General features: G+C 37.8%; 2 protein-coding genes across 2 annotated transcripts; one reads left to right on the top strand and one right to left on the bottom strand.

The window, feature by feature from the left end:
* Window positions 1–521: 521 nt before the first annotated feature.
* Window positions 522–1154, top strand: LOC142637158 (uncharacterized). Its single transcript, XM_075811437.1, has one exon. The coding sequence runs from the start codon at window positions 522–524 to the stop codon at window positions 1152–1154; it is 633 nt and encodes a 210-aa protein (XP_075667552.1).
* Window positions 1155–15372: 14218 nt separating this feature from the next.
* Window positions 15373–15774, bottom strand: LOC142637139 (uncharacterized). The gene has a single exon (XM_075811424.1). The coding sequence runs from the start codon at window positions 15772–15774 to the stop codon at window positions 15373–15375; it is 402 nt and encodes a 133-aa protein (XP_075667539.1).
* Between the last annotated feature and the right edge of the window lie 314 nt (window positions 15775–16088).

The following is a 16088-nucleotide window of genomic DNA, read 5'->3' as shown; positions in this document are numbered from 1 at the left end:
CAAACTAATGTTGTTTGTGATCATTGTTTAGGAAATCATTCAAGTGCTGGCTGCCAAGTGGGAAATCCTTTTGCCCAATCGAATTATGGACAAGCAAATTACGTGTCAAATTTTCAACGTCAAAATAATCCATACTCGAACACGTACAATCCTGGATGGAGGAATCACACTAACTTTTCATGGAGCAATAACCAAGGGTAGGCTAAACCACCTCAGCAATTTCCACAGCAAGAGAAGAAGCCGACACTTGAGGACATATTCATGCAGTACTTGCAGAAGACAGATGTGGTGATCCAAAACAACTCAGCTTCAATCCGTAATCTTGAGGTGCAGATCGGTCAGCTCTCAAGCATGCTCACAGAGAGGACTGCAGGAACTTTGCCAAGCAACACTGTCACCAATCCGAAAGAACATGTGAAGGCAATATCATTGAGAAGTGGGCGAACATATGAGGAGCCAAAAGTAACAAATGCAAAACAAGATGAAGCTGTAGATAATGAGGAGTCAAGGCCGAGTCAGAGATGAAAGAAGTGGAGCAAGCTGAGAAGACTAAGGAGAATGAAAGAGCTTTAAAATCAAAAAAATCCAGGGAAATTACTTTTGAGACTTATTCTCCTTCAATTTATGATCCACCAATTCCTTTTCCGCAAAGATTAAGAAAAAACAATGTGGATGATCAGTTTTCTAAATTTCTAAGTATATTTAAGCAATTGCATATTAATATTCCTCTCATTGAAGCTTTGGAACAAATGCCTAAATATGCTAAATTTTTGAAGGATATTATATCAAAGAAGCGGAAATTGGAGGAGCATGAAACAGTAATGCTGACAGAGAAGAGTAGTGCAATCTTACAAAAGAAGCTGCCGCCTAAGCTGAAAGATCCGGGGAGTTTCACTATCCCTTGCACTATAGGAAAATCTTATTTTGATAGAGCTTTATGTGATTTAGGGGCAAGTATTAATCTAATGCCTTCCTCTATTTTCAGGAAATTGGCTCTTGGAGAAGTAAAGCCGACCACTATCTCTTTACAATTAGCGGATAGATCCATTAAATATCCAAGAGGAGTCATTGAGGACGTATTAGTATTGACAAGTTCATCTTCCCGGCTGACTTCATTGTCCTTGATATGGATGAGGACGAGGAGATCCCTTTGATATTGGGTCGACCTTTCCTTGCGATGGGGAGGACCTTAATTGATGTCCAGCAAGGAAAACTTGTTTCGAGGGTCGGAGAGGATGACGTCACTTTTGATATATTTAAGTCTATGGAACTTCTTCTCGAGACACATTCTTGTTTTCAAATAAGTGACCGAGACGTGATCATGGCCGATGAGACTTATGCAATTGATTTTCTAAAGTTGCCACTTGAGGTATGTCTTACTCGCTCTACACCTGTTAAATTCAATGATGAAGAGGTTAAGGAGTGTGAAAGATATTTGGAGGCTACACCACTCTTTCCTCTTTCAATGGAACCAAAAGTGGAAGACTTGAAATCATGTCAGCCAACATCTCCACCAGAAGAACCACCTAAACTTGAGCTCAAACTGCTTCCATCAAATTTAAGATACGCTTTTTTAGGTCAAGACTCTACTCTTCCAGTTATTATTAATAGTTCTTTGAGTGATGTAGAGGAGGAAAAGTTGCTGAGAATCTTGCGGGAACACAAGATGGCTTTGGGTTGGACCATCTCTGACATCAAAGGAATTAGTCCTTCAATTTGCACACACAAGATTTTAATGGAGGAAAAATATAAACCAATTATCCAACCCCAGAGAAGATTGAATCCATCAATGCAAGAAGTGGTGCATAAAGAAGTGCTGAAGCTATTAGATTCCGGAATTATTATCCCATCTCGGACAGTGCATGGGTAAGTCTAGTACAAGTCGTCCCAAAGAAAGGTGGAATAACCGTGATCAAAAATGATAATGATGAACTTATACCAACAAGGACGGTCACGGGATGGCGAATGTGCATAGATTACAGAAGGCTTAATGATGCAACTCGAAAAGATCATTTTCCTTAACCTTTTATTGATCAAATGCTAGAAAGACTTGCAGGGCATGCTTACTACTGTTTTCTAGATGGATACTCTGGTTATAATCAAATAGCCATCGCGCCTGAAGATCAAGAGAAGACCACTTTTACTTGTCCATATGGAACATTTGCATATAGGCACATGCCTTTTGGCCTTTGCAATGCGCTAGACACATTTCAAAGATGCATGATGTCCATCTTCTTGGACATGGTGGAAATTTTTTTAGAAGTCTTCATGGATGACTTCTTTGTCTTTGGATATTCTTTTGATAATTGTTTGTCTAACTTATCTTCAGTTTTGCAGAGATGCAAGGAGACAAATTTAGTATTGAGCTAGGAAAAATGCCACTTCATGGTAGAGGAGGGGATAGTGCTGGGCCACCGCATTTCCTATAAGGGAATTGAAGTTGACAGAGCAAAAATAGAAGTGATCGAAAAACTCCCACCACCAGCCAATGTGAAGGGCGTGAGAAGTTTCTTGGGACACGCCGGATTCTACTGACAGTTTATTAAGGATTTTTTCCAAATTACTAAACCTCTTTGCAATTTGTTGATTAAAGACACTCGATTTGAATTTTCTGATGACTGCTTGCATGCTTTTGAAACACTGAAAAAGAAATTAATTTCAGCACCTATAATTGTGTCACCAGATTGGAATTTACCATTTGAATTAATGTGTGATGCCAGTGATTATGCTATAGGGGCTGTTTTAGGGCAGAGAAAAGATAAAAATTTTCATGTTATTTATTATGCAAGTAGGACCTTAACAGAAGCTCAACTGAATTATGCCACTATTGAAAAAGAATTATTAGCAGTTGTTTTTGCTTTTGACAAATTTCGTTCTTACTTGATAGGTTCGAAGGTGATTGTCTACACCGATCACTCTGCTCTGAAGTACTTGCTTGCAAAGAAGGATTCTAAACCAAGATTGCTTCAATGAATTTAGCTTCTACAAGAATTCGATTTGGAGATTAAGGACAAGAAGGGTACTGAAAATTTGGTGGCGGATCACTTGTCTCGGATGGAGCTTCAAGGTACGGATGATGAGCAGCAAGTTCAAATAAAAGAAGCATTCCCAGATGAGCATTTGATGGCTATACAAGTTGTTCCATGGTACGCCGACATAGTCAGCTACTTGGTGTCGCAAATTCTACCTCCCAGGATGACATATCAACAAAAGAAGAAGTTCTTCTCAGACTTGAAATATTATTTTTGGGAAGAACCTTTTTTATACCGGCACTATGCGGACCAGATAATCAGAAGATGTGTGCCCGAGGAGGAGATGGAGAACATACTCAGACATTGTCATTCATTGGAAGTTGGCAGCCACTTTGGTGGTGCAAAAACAACAGCAAAAATTCTACAATCAGGGTTTTTTTGGCCATCTATTTTTAAAGATGCATTTAAATTTGTTAATTTGTGTGATCATTGTCAAAGAGTTGGAAATATTTCTAGGAAACATGAGATGCCTTTAAAAAATATTTTAGTTATTGAATTATTTGATGTTTGGGGTATAGATTTCATGGGTCCTTTTCCATCCTCATATTCTAACAAATTTATTTTGGTGGTTGTAGATTATGTCTCCAAATGGGTGGAAGCTGTTGCTTTGCCGACTAATGATGCGAGAGTCGTAGTGAATTTTCTACGAAAGAATATCTTCTCCCGATTCGGCACTCCAAGGGCAATAATCAGTGATGGCGGAAAGCATTTTTGCAATCGCCAATTTGAAGCACTACTGACTAAGTATGGAGTTACACATCACGTGGCGACACCATACCATCCTCAAACGAGCGGACAAGTCAAGGTATCTAATCGAGAGCTGAAACGTATATTGGAAAAGATCGTGAATATCTCTCGTACAGACTGGGTGAGAAAGTTAGATGATGCTTTATGGGCCTATAGTAGAGCATTCAAAACACTGATCGGAATGTCACCATACCGACTCGTTTATGGAAAAGCATGCCATCTACTGGTGGAACTAGAAAACAGAGCCTATTGGGCGACAAGGATACTGAACTTTGATCTACAAGCAGCCGGCGAGAAGAGAATATTGCAAATCAATGAGATGGATGAGTTCCGTAATGATGCTTATGAGAATGCTCGAATTTACAAAGATAAAACTAAGAGATGGCATGATAAGCATCTTCTAAGTAGGGAATTCGAAGTCGGGCAAAAAGTTCTATTATTTAACTCAAGATTTCGACTCTTTCCAGGAAAGCTGCGCTCTCGGTGGTCAGGACCGTTTGTGGTAAACCAAGTTTTTCCCTATGGGGTGGTTGAAGTCCATCATGAACAAAAAGGGACATTTAAAGTAAATGGACAGAGATTAAAACCCTATATGGATGGAGACTTTAACTCAGAAAAATGCTCCATCAATCTCATCTGGAAAAAAGGATGAAAGGATAACGTCTAGCTACAAACGTTAAATAAAGCGCTTTTGGGAGGCAACCCAAGATTTTCATTTTTTGTTTCTGTTTTGATTTTTTTGGTTTTATTTTTTTTTCTCTTTATCTTATTGTTTTGTTTTCTTCCATTTTGTAGGAATAAAGAGACCACAAAAATCTTCACTGGGTACACGACTGGACTTCAAGGAAAAATATTCAATTAGAAATCAGGGGAGCATCTCTTCTCCTTTCTCATTCTTTTATTTAGTTTTTCTTCCTTTTTTCCCATTGAGGACAATGTGAAATTTAGGTTTGGGGAAGGGAATTTATTTTATTTATTCAAAAAAAAAAAAAAATCTTTTGCCTAGCTTGAGGTTTGTGTTTTAAGTTCATTATACTACTCTTGCTTAAAGAATTTCATTGTTTTCATGCTCAATTCATTGCACATGCACGTAGCCACTCAGACACAACTTGTTGTTGAAGGATAAAAATGATTAGAAAATCTTGATGATAACAATGTGGAGACTGTAACCCTTGTGAGTTTTGAACCAATCATTATTTTTGGAGGGTTATTTATTTTTTTTCTAATCTTAAAGTTCATTTGGAAGTGCGTAACATATTTCCCTTGTTGTAGTCTCATTGTTCTTTATTTTGGCCAATAAAAAATGATTTTATGCCACACTTGAATCTTTTGAAGTCATTGATGTTGAATGAACTATACTAGTCTTTGAGAGATGAAATTAAGCCATTTTTGTCTACTTTGAGCCATATATGTTTTTTTCTTTGTTTTTGATACATTATCGCTAGTCACCCCATTGAGCCTTTTAATTAGCCATTCTTTCTTAAAGCCCTTGTCCATAGTGTTTCAAGATGGAATTTGATCAGTTTGTTTCAATGTGGTGGTTTGTGCGAGAATTCAAAGAAGAAAGGAAAAAAGAAGAAAAAAAATTGTACAGAGTTCCATTTACTCCAATGTTTTGAGTTGCTTAGTAACTAGGGGTATTCATTACCAATGTTTACTCTTACGTCAAACCGTAACTTGAAATATGAGTATGCAAAAGCACTTCAAGTTTGTGACTTGTTGAGTAACTGGGTGCATCCATCACAAATGCCTGCATTCACGTCAAAAGATAAGTGACAACTTGAAGTAAGTAAAAAAAAAAATTAAAAAAAAAAGAGAAGAAAGAAAAAAAAAAGAAAAAAGAAGTAAACAAAAGGGGTTCTCATCAAATTTAAAGAAGTGAAATGTAAATGAGTATTGCTTTGAAGAAGAAGAGTTGAAAAAAAAAATGTTGAATGGAAATTCTAAAAAGAGTTGACATTCCGATAAATCTTGAAAACACTTCTTATATTTACCTTTACTCATTTTTATTTCATTCCCTTTACTTTTACCCCACATTATGTCCTAATAAAGTCTTTATTTGATCTTGAAGATTGTGTAGTTCAGATATTGATATGACTGAATAAAAAGTGTGGTATAAATTCTTTTTGGCATCTTATCATGAGACTACTTGTTCTTTCTTGATTAAGCATTTTTCATGTGATTTATATGTGAGATTTTTATTTTTCTTACATTATTCCACTCACATATATTGTTAAGAGTGTTACACCCCATTTCAGAGTGATTTCATTTGTTGAGTGATAACACCGGAAAGGTTTGAGTTGAAGCATACTTTCAAATAAAAATTTGAGTCAAGTTTATTCTAAAACTAAGAGTATGTTTGGGTTGGCTACCACTTTTCACTCACATTGAGTTTTGATGGCATGAGAAATTTCTTTAGCATTTGTAGTGTTTTTGAACTTGAACTAATTCTTTTTGCAAAAGGCAATTGAAATTTTTTTTTATTTTTTATTTTCTTTGTTTTGTTTATTTTAGTATTCATTCTCAGAATTTTGTGTGTATATTCCCTGAAAACCCTCACAAGACTACAACTCGTTCACTAGTGTAAGCTAGGGGTTTAAAGGCTTGTTGCATACGCTAAATGCAATTGAAATTTCCAGCGAAAGTGGATTAGTTAGGATATTTTCTTTGTTTTGTTTTACTCTTTATCTGTTTTGCTCGAGGACTAGCAAAATGTAGGTTTGGGGGTATTTGATGTGCATGAAATATATACAATAAAGTACTCACATATCTACATATTTAGCCTTACTTTTATGTTATTTTGTTACTGATTATATAATATCTTTGTGTTGTAGGTAACAAGAGCTTTACATGCAAAGTGGGGCTAAGCCAATTGAATCAAGCCAACTTTCATCTAGCCAAGCATGAATTCAAGAGAAGACCAACCCAACTAAATTCAAGTCCAAGTGGAGCAAGGAATCAAAGGAAATTTGCACCAAATCCAAGTCCAATTCGGATTAGGATTCCAGCCTGCACATCAGTAGTATTTTTGGCATAACTTTCGGCTTAGATATCCAATCGAGATGATTTAAGTTGGGCTGGAAAGTTAGCTTAAAGGGCTACAACTTTGTAGTTTACCAAAAGTAGTCCAAATTCTGACGTTAAATGGGCCAAAATTATCGGTTAAGTGAAGCCTAAAAATCTGGGATTTTCTCCAAACAGGAATAGGATTCCTTGACCTATTTAAAGGCTCTTTAGGGAAAAAAAAGAAAAGAGACCAAAGAGGAAAAGGGGGTGCCGCATAGAAGAACTTGTTTTGGGAGTCATTATGAAGAGGAGGATCTGAGGACAAAGGCGAGAGTTTCATGTCGGTCAACCAATTCAGATGAAAGACATAAGTTTTATTTGTTTTCTTTTCAATTTTATTATGAACTAAATTTATTTTCTAGAGCGTTGATGTAGTCTAGCAATGAACACACAATTTATATTCTGAGTTATTTTATTTTTAATATTTCCATGATTGAGTGTTTAATTCTTATTCTTAATGCTTACTATTTTTTTTACGAATTATTGTTTGATTAATTGAATTACAATGAGACCGAGAGGTAATTTGTTATTTTAGTTCTAGAATTAAACATCATTAGTTGAGCGAAAGTAGAGATGCTTTACCGCGATTAGTGTGATTTTTCAGAAAATACAAAGTACGTAATGAGTCTCCAATTAATTAAATTCACATAGAGATATGGAATTGTTAGTTGAAGATATTTTTGATATTATTCGAGAGAAGATATTGAATACTTAAGGAATTTTTAATCATCAACGGGAGATTATTAGAATTTAATAATTAGGAAGAATAAATTGTGTGAGATTTGTTAGGTGAAATCAACCGCTCTAGATCCATTCTTATCATATTTTTACACTTTTAGATTTTTGAATTTTGTTAATCTTTTATTCGTAGATTTATTTTTATTAAATAGTTTAATTTAACTTAGATAGTAGAACGTTCCATTTATTTTCGATTTTCCAAATAGTAATTAATTTAGTGAATTTCGGTATTCAATAACATAGTTAATCCCTGTGGGTTCGACATTCATTTTCTAAAAACACTTTACTACTTGTTATGATTCTGTGTGCTTGCAGATTATTTTATGTGAACAAAAGTAATCACACAAGACAATATTTATGTGGTTAGACAATTTGCCTACAAAGCCTCTAAAAAACTCATCGTAAGAATTGTAGCAGTTTTATATCAGGTTGGGTCATAATTAGGATCAAACACAACTAGACACATAACCCAACACCAGTCACCTTCACCATTCACATCTCTTAACATAGTTGTGGGGGAGTGGAGTAGTCTTCCCCATGGACTGCAATCTGAGGAAAGTATTCCTTGAAGCCTCATCCATGGAATGAGCTTGGTCCATATGTAAATATGGGATAACCAGAGCCCAAAGGAGGAGAGAACATCTAGGCTTGACGGCCCGTTACTGAGGTAATTCGTGGAACCAATCTTCCCGAGGTAGCATTGTCCAGTTGAAAACCTACTAGTTATTTTATTGAGGATACCTCTTTGGCTATCTTCTCGAGGAATACAAAGGAGGAGACGCAGAGCCCAATGTAACAGTCATCCTTGCATTACTGAGCTATCCCTACCCAATAATAGCCCCATTAAATGCTGAATGACTGGCTTAAACAATAAGAACACCCTAAAAATCTGCCATCATAATTAAAACTGGCAGTGAGAGGGGTGTGATGGGACAAATATATCCCCAAATCCAGCTAAGAGAGGAACAGCTAAACAACAAGTAAGGGGAGTATAAGAGGAGGCCACCAACATGAAGGGGGAACTAGAAAAATTGAGGACGAGCAAGAGAGAAAAAGAGAGAAAGCTAGAGCCTATATTTTCCTTTTTTTTCATTGTGTACCTCGAGAAACTGATTTTTATTTTTTATTTTTTTATCAATCCAAGTATTTAATTATGTTTTTTTCACCTCCAATCACCTTTCTAATCTTTGTGGAATTTCATCCCATCATAATTAGAAATTATTTGTTTTGATTAGAAGCCAATCTCCTTTAAGGAAGTTTTGCATTTCAGACCCCCACAATTGGCACCTTCTGTAGGAATTTCCACCAAGCAGTATGATTAGGAGTTAGTTGGAGTTGAAATAACAAGCCAGGGATGGAATGAGGCTCCTAGGTTGCCTTAACCGAGCTTGTCCGTAGGATCAATTTCTAGGACTAGAAGGATACTGTCGAAATGGAAGAGGGATCATGGCCAGACGAAGCCACCATGGAGTCACAGTAAAGAACTGGTGCCTCCCTCCCATTATAGGGAAAGATCAACAACGAAATCCACGGGACCTTCCCGATCCGGCAGAGATCGGGAAATGGATCGTTTAAGGGTGCAAGTGTTAGCCTTACAATGAGAAGTGAGGCGTTATAAAGGAAATAGAGATCATCAGGAAATTAGCCCCAATGGAGGAGACTCCTGTAGAGGGGAGAACACCCTAAGGCATCCTCGACTACATTAGGAATCCTACCTTGTAGGTATAGGCAAAAGTCAATCTCATCCCCGTGTAGGAATAGGGAGAGTTCAGTATTCCCAGTCAACAGGTGCAGGGAATGATATCCCTGCTTTTTATTTTAGGATATGTACTTATTTACAACTCATGGGATATGTATGCATTTTATATTTCCTTTATCTTGCTTTTCTTCCTTCTTTTTTTTTTGCTTGGATGAATGAAATTCTGAGTTCAAATCTGTCTCGAGCAATCCTTTGGGCCATAGGAATCATGAGGGAAGCCTTGGTGTAGAAATCACACTACAAATAGGAAAGGGAATTTGAAATCCTAATAAAAATGCGTACACATACACACGTATGCGTGTGTGGGTTTTGACCGTGCGTACGCATCCAGGACCATGAGCATGCATGCTGCCAAGAAAAAAAACCCTAGGCGACTTTTTCTACTATAAAACAGCCACGAGAGGCTTCCAAACCTTCATAAAACATGTTTTAAGCTTAGGAATCATTCTATAAGGTCCCCAATGGCAGAATTCACTTCTTTGGAGGTTTCTATTTGGATTAACAAGGTTAATCTCAATTTCAAGGATGCTCCCATCCCTTTTGGTCTCTCTTGTATTTCCTTCTTTCATCAAGCCAAAGCAGACGAGCCTCTTTTGCGTGCTACCACTGAGTTTTGGATTCCTACTCGGCATGTTTTCCAATTCATTGGTGTGGAGTTATGCCCCACTCTTAAGGAATTTGGTGCAATCATAGGTGAGCACAACTTCGGTGCTATCATTCTTCCTACTCTCGAGGAAGATCTTTCTGACCTAGCTCATCAACTTTTGGGGTTCATCTAGCTATGGCCAAGAGATGGTGCAAGTTCGACAAGTTGAATGTCTCCATGGTTTTCAAGTACTTTTCCATGAAAGAGGTCCCATTGACTGGGGTAAAGCGTTCTCATCATCTCAACACTTTTTGCCTTTGCATTCTTGGAAGGTTCTTCTTGGTGCATGAAACACCTCGTGTGGATCCTAGAATTCTTCATGTGGTTAGGAATCTAAGGAGTGGAAGCCCAATAGTCATTATATTGGTTGAAACCCTCAAAGGTTTGGATGCCGTTCATAGGGAGGAAGCAACATTCTTTGAGGGGAGCCCTCTTCTTCTTTAGGTATGATCCCTAATTTTTGCTTAGGTTTCTTCAACCTAGCGGGATTCCTTTAATTTTGCATGGATTGCCTTTCTGTTTTCAACCCATCAAGGCTCCTTATAACGTTTTTGAATATTTCTCTCTCTCTCTTTTTCTTTTTCTTTTTCTTTTATCTTTTTATCTCTCCTTTTTCCACTCATCACCCATGCTCTCTTTTTATCTCCCTTAGATATGGTTGGATGAGAAGCTCAAACTGATTCATCCTCCCCTCGTTCTATATAATCAGTACCAATCGAAGCATTATCTTGATTGCAAGCTCAAGGACAAAGAGATGGATCCTGCCAATCTTACGAAACTCTTGAAGCATCTTACTTCTGTGGATGTCTAGTGGGTGGTAGAATGGTGGCACATCGAGGCTATGAATAGTTGTGGTTTCAAGGAAAATTGTGTACCTTTGGTTGGGCATCACCATTGCTTTTATTATCCTACATGTGGTATTGCATGACAATTTGGCGACCGTCAAGGGGTGCCTTGTGGTGATGGTTCTTATCATAATTTAGCATTTATCGAGAGAGTCTTGGGTAAGATACAAGAGACTAGGCCTTGAAGGGTGATGAATAGGGACATCCATTTTCCTCAATTTCTCCATCCAACTTCGAGATACAAGAATTGGTTATCCACTAATATGAGAGTAGTCCATAGGGAAGAGAAAGATCACAAGAAATCCAACAAGAGGAAGAGGATCGAGTGACTATCTTGATATGCCCTAAATTTTACTTTTCTCCACTTTATGATTCCCTGTCTTTTCATTTAAGTTAATAAAGGATTGGAATGTTCCAAATTCCCTATGAAATAGTTTATCATATTTTAATTTGAGTAATGAGAAAATCAACCATTTTATTATCTTTGTTTATTGTCTTTATTTTTTCTTTTCTTTTCTTTTCTTTTTCCTGTGCCATGTAACTTTTGCCCATGACGTCCTTGCGGGAATTTTCGCCATGCCCATGATATTTTCTCCTAATATTTGCCTAGATCACTCTTTCGAGTTTTCAACCTAGTGTGGTTTCTTTACCCTAATTTTTGCCTAGGTTGTCCCTTTAGGTTTTCAACCTAGAGGGCTTTTTTCTTTTTAAAGGTTATACTTCTGGAGCATGTCAATGTTGATTAGGTAGAGTATCTCTCTTCCATCCAAGTCTGTAATTCTCGTGGCGCCTTTTGACATGATCTTCTTAATGATAAAAGGACCTGATCATCTTGGCTTCATCTTTTTTCTTGGATCAAAAGTTTCATCCCTAAGTACCTTTAGGATGAGATCTCCTTCCTTAAGATTTCTAGGCTTTACCCTCTTGTTGAATGCTCTAGTAATTCTCTTTTGATAACCTTGTGCATGGTATTGGGTTTTTATCCTCTTCTCATCTATCAAGGCTAATTGTTCATATCTCACCCTTATCCAATTCTCTTTTCGGACTTTGGTCTCCACCAATACTCTCAAAGAGTGTATCTCTATTTCAATGGGAAGCACCGCTTCACTTCCATAATCCAACGAGTAGGAAGTTGCCCCAGTTAATGCACAGATAAAAGTCCTATAACCCCATAGAGCAAATGGAAGTTTCTCAATTCAATCCTTGTATGTCACTACCATCTTGGCTAGGATGTTCTTGATATTCTGATTGGTTGCTTCCACAGCCTCATTAGTCTGTGGTCGATATGGTGAAGACTTGTGGTGCTCAATGTTGTACAACTCCATGAACCTTAAGACTTCTCCCTCAAAGTGGGAACCATTGTTAAAGATAAACTCTTGTGGCACTCCAAACCGGCAAATGATGTTGTTTTCTATGAATTGAGCCACATGCTTAGCCTTTAGTATGGAATAGGAGGCTGCCTCTACCCACTTGGTGAAGTAGTCAATTGCAACTAGGATGTATTCGTGTCCATTTGACTCAGGAGCTATTCTGCCAATCATATCTATGCCCCATATAGAGAAAGGCCATTGAGAGGTAATGTTGTATAGCTCATTAGGTGGCTCATGGTTCAAGTTTGCATGAGTTTGGCAGTCATGGCAACTTTTCTTGAAGTCTATGAAATCGGTTTCCATTGTATTCCAGTTGTATCTCATCCTTAAAATCTTCTTTGCCAACATCTTCCCATTCATATGAGGAACACAAATTCTTGGGTGGACTTCTTCTATGATTCTTTTAGCTTCCTCTTTCTTTAGACAACAAAGATGGACCCCATCATCGGATCTCTTGTAGAGCTGACCTCCACATAGAATGTATTGCATTGCCATCATCCTAACTGAACAACGTTCCTTTTTTAGGCACCATCAGGGTAGATTCCTAATTCTATGACCAAGATGGCCACATCTTCTTTCTCTTTGTATACTGACTGATATTTCTATTCTATTTCTAAGGGTCGTGTCCATACTCCTTCGGGTAAGGTTTTAGGTGTTCTCATTTTACCTTCTACAACTTTTGTGCTTGTGCTATGACCAAATTCGAATCCCCAAAAACTTCGACCTCCCTTGCCCCTAGCTCTCGTAGGGTTTCCATTCTGGCGATACAAGTCTCATATTCTACCATATTATTGGTTGGTTCGAAGTTCAACTTGACAGCCAAAGGTACATGAGATCCATTAGGGGTGATCAAAAGTACCCCTATCCCATTTCCACACTGGTTAACCACTCCATCGAAGTACATCTTCCATGCCTCTAGTTCTACGACCAAAATGTCTTCATCTGGGAAGTCTTCTCTACCACTTTCTCCTTCTATAAGGTTCTCAGCACAAAAATTTGACACAACGCTTCCTTTGATGATTTTTCTAGTCACATACTTCAAATCAAATTCAACCAATAAGATCAATCATCTCCACAACCTTCCACTTAAGGCAAGCTTCTCAAATAGAAATTTCAATGCGTCCATTCTAGCAACTATCCATACTTGGAATGGTAGGATGATATGTCTTAATTTCTGTATAGCCCAAACAAGAGAAAAACAAGATTTCTCTATAGGAATGTATCTAGTTTCACAGTTGTGGAATCTCTTGCTCAAGTAATACATGGCTCTCATTCTTATCATCGTCTTCTTGTGCTAACATGCTTTCTACTACATCCTCTATGATTGAGAGTAGAGGAGTATATGTTTTCTAGATTCTGGAGAAGGTATTCTTTGATAAGTTCAAAGGCTTTTTGACATTCATCATTCCATGTGTGGGGTTCATTCTTCCTCAGAAGTTTAAAGATGGGCTCACAAATGGAAGTGAGCTTGGCGATAAATCGACTGATGTATTGCAACCGGCCTAAGAATCCTCTTATCTCCTTTTCATTCTTAGGTGGAGGCATGTCCAATATGGCCTTGATCTTTGATGGGTCGACTTCTATCCCTCTATCGCTTACTAGGAAGCTTAGTAATTTTCCAACAGTTACTCCAAAACTGCATTTTTGTGGGTTCAATCTTAGACTATGCTCTTTGATTCTTTCGAAGAACTACCTCAAATTGCTTATGTGACCTCCTCTATCTTTGGACTTCATGATTATATCATTGATGTATACCTTTACCTCATTGTGCATCATGTCATGCAATAGGGTTGTGGGTTGTGGCCATCCTTTGGTAGTTTGTGCCTGCATTCTTAAGCCCAAATGAAATCACTATGTAACAAAAGATTCCCCATTCGGTGGTGATGGTCATCTCCTTAGGAGCCATCTTGATTTGATTGTATCCCAAAAAACCATCCATGAAGGACATCAAAGTACTACTCGCGGTGTTGTCTACTAAGACATCTATGTGAGGTAAAGGGAAATCATCCTTAGGACAAGTCTTGTTTAGGTCTTTGAAGTCCACACATATCCTTACCTTTCCATCCTTCTTGGGTACAAGCACGACATTAGCTATTCATTCAGCTTGGTGTACTGGTTTAGGGAACCCTACTTTTAACTGCTTTATGACTTCTTCTTTGATCTTAAGGAGCCATTTAGTCCTCATGCGCCTTAATTTCTACTTGATGGGTACCATGTGAGAATGAGTGTCAATGTGATGCTGTGCTACTTCGAGATCAATGCTAGGCATATCTTCATTAGGCCATGCAAACACTACTTGAAATTCAGTGAGGAGTTCTTTAAGATCCTTCATTTCTTGTTCATTTAGAGTGGAGCCAATTTTAATTAAGCGAAAATTCTCATCATTGCCCAAATTAAGAGTTTCAAAATTTCAATTTTCTTTTCCAATTGTTTATTAATTTCATTTTCAAATCCGGTGAAATCATTTAAGTGCAAAATTTCAATATTATGGGACACATCAAAATAAGTGAAATCAGAATTCATCTTATTAAAAATGTTGAAACGAATATTGGAACTTGCATTACAAGGTATCTTCCCCATGCTATTAGAAAACCCAACCCAAGTTCAATTACTGAGTTGCCCATCAGTAGGCATGATGGATGTAGGAGGATCATTTGGCTCTTCAATGGTGATGATGAGCATGCCCCCCTCAACTTTCAGCATTGCTTACATTGCTTCAGTATCCATGTAGTCCATCTAGTTTACCTCTTCTTGAATCTCCTTAATCACCACAGTAGGGCATTGGCTTCTCCTTGGAAGTGAGCTTCTCCTCAAAGAAGATCTCCTAGCTGGGATACGCTTTCCCATCTTTATCTACCTAAAGTTCGGGAAAGCCACAAAAAGGGAAGACTCCTCCTTCCTTCACAAAGTTCCCATTGAGAGTACTAAGGTTTTCTTGATTCCGTCATAGCCTTTAAAGAATTCCAAACCTTTCCTAGTAAGTTGAGTCTTGAAATTGGGGAATTCAGCAACCCCTCTTTTTTTCTTTTCTAAGACCCATACCAGGCATGTATCCCACCTTCTTCATTATTGCAATTACCTCATGACTACAATATGGGAGTGAACCCATAGTGTACTTTTCATCCTTCAATACATAATCAGTCATGTTCATAAATTCAAAGCCACTCATTTAAAGCTCATTGTCTTCTCCTTTGAGCCCATAGATGGGAGCTAGGATCTCACCATCTCCAAGTAACATAGCGATTCCTCCTTTCCATGGAATTTTCATCTTTTGGTGTAAAGTAGAAGGAATAGCTTCAATGGGATGAAGCCATGCCCTTCCTAAGAGGAGGATGTAGTTAGGGGTGATGTCTATCAAATGAAACTTCACAATTGTTTCCAATGGATCAATTTTGCAAGGAGCTTTGAAAGTTCCCATAACTTTCCTTGATGTGTTTTCATATGCCCTAACATTCAAAGGAGAAGGGATGATCATTTTCAAGTCTAGGCCGACCTTAAGAGCTATCCTAAATGAGCACACATTCAAAGCAGATCCATTGTCAATAAACACCATTGGAACCTTAACACCCATGCATTCGATAGTGATTTGCAAGGGTCTAGTATGAGTAGCTCCTTCAGGAGGAAGTTCTTCATCAAAAAGGTGAGGAAATGGTGAGACGGGGCCTTAACTCCCATGAGAGATAGAACCACTTGAGGTGTAGTCTCTATAGGAATTTCCTTCCCATTCCAAGCATCTAGGAGTGCGTTGAGGTGCTTGTGAAAAGCCATAAGCAAACCCCAAACGGACACATGAGCTTGAGTCTTCTTCAATTAGGACAAGACCCTATCTTTTTCCTCTCTATCATTAGGTCCAATAGGTTTTGACCCTTCCTCCAAATTTCTATC

Source organism: Castanea sativa, chromosome 5 (genome assembly GCF_040712315.1).
Source record: "Castanea sativa cultivar Marrone di Chiusa Pesio chromosome 5, ASM4071231v1".
Classification (NCBI taxonomy): domain Eukaryota; kingdom Viridiplantae; phylum Streptophyta; class Magnoliopsida; order Fagales; family Fagaceae; genus Castanea; species Castanea sativa.
This window is presented reverse-complemented; position numbering and strand designations above follow the sequence as displayed.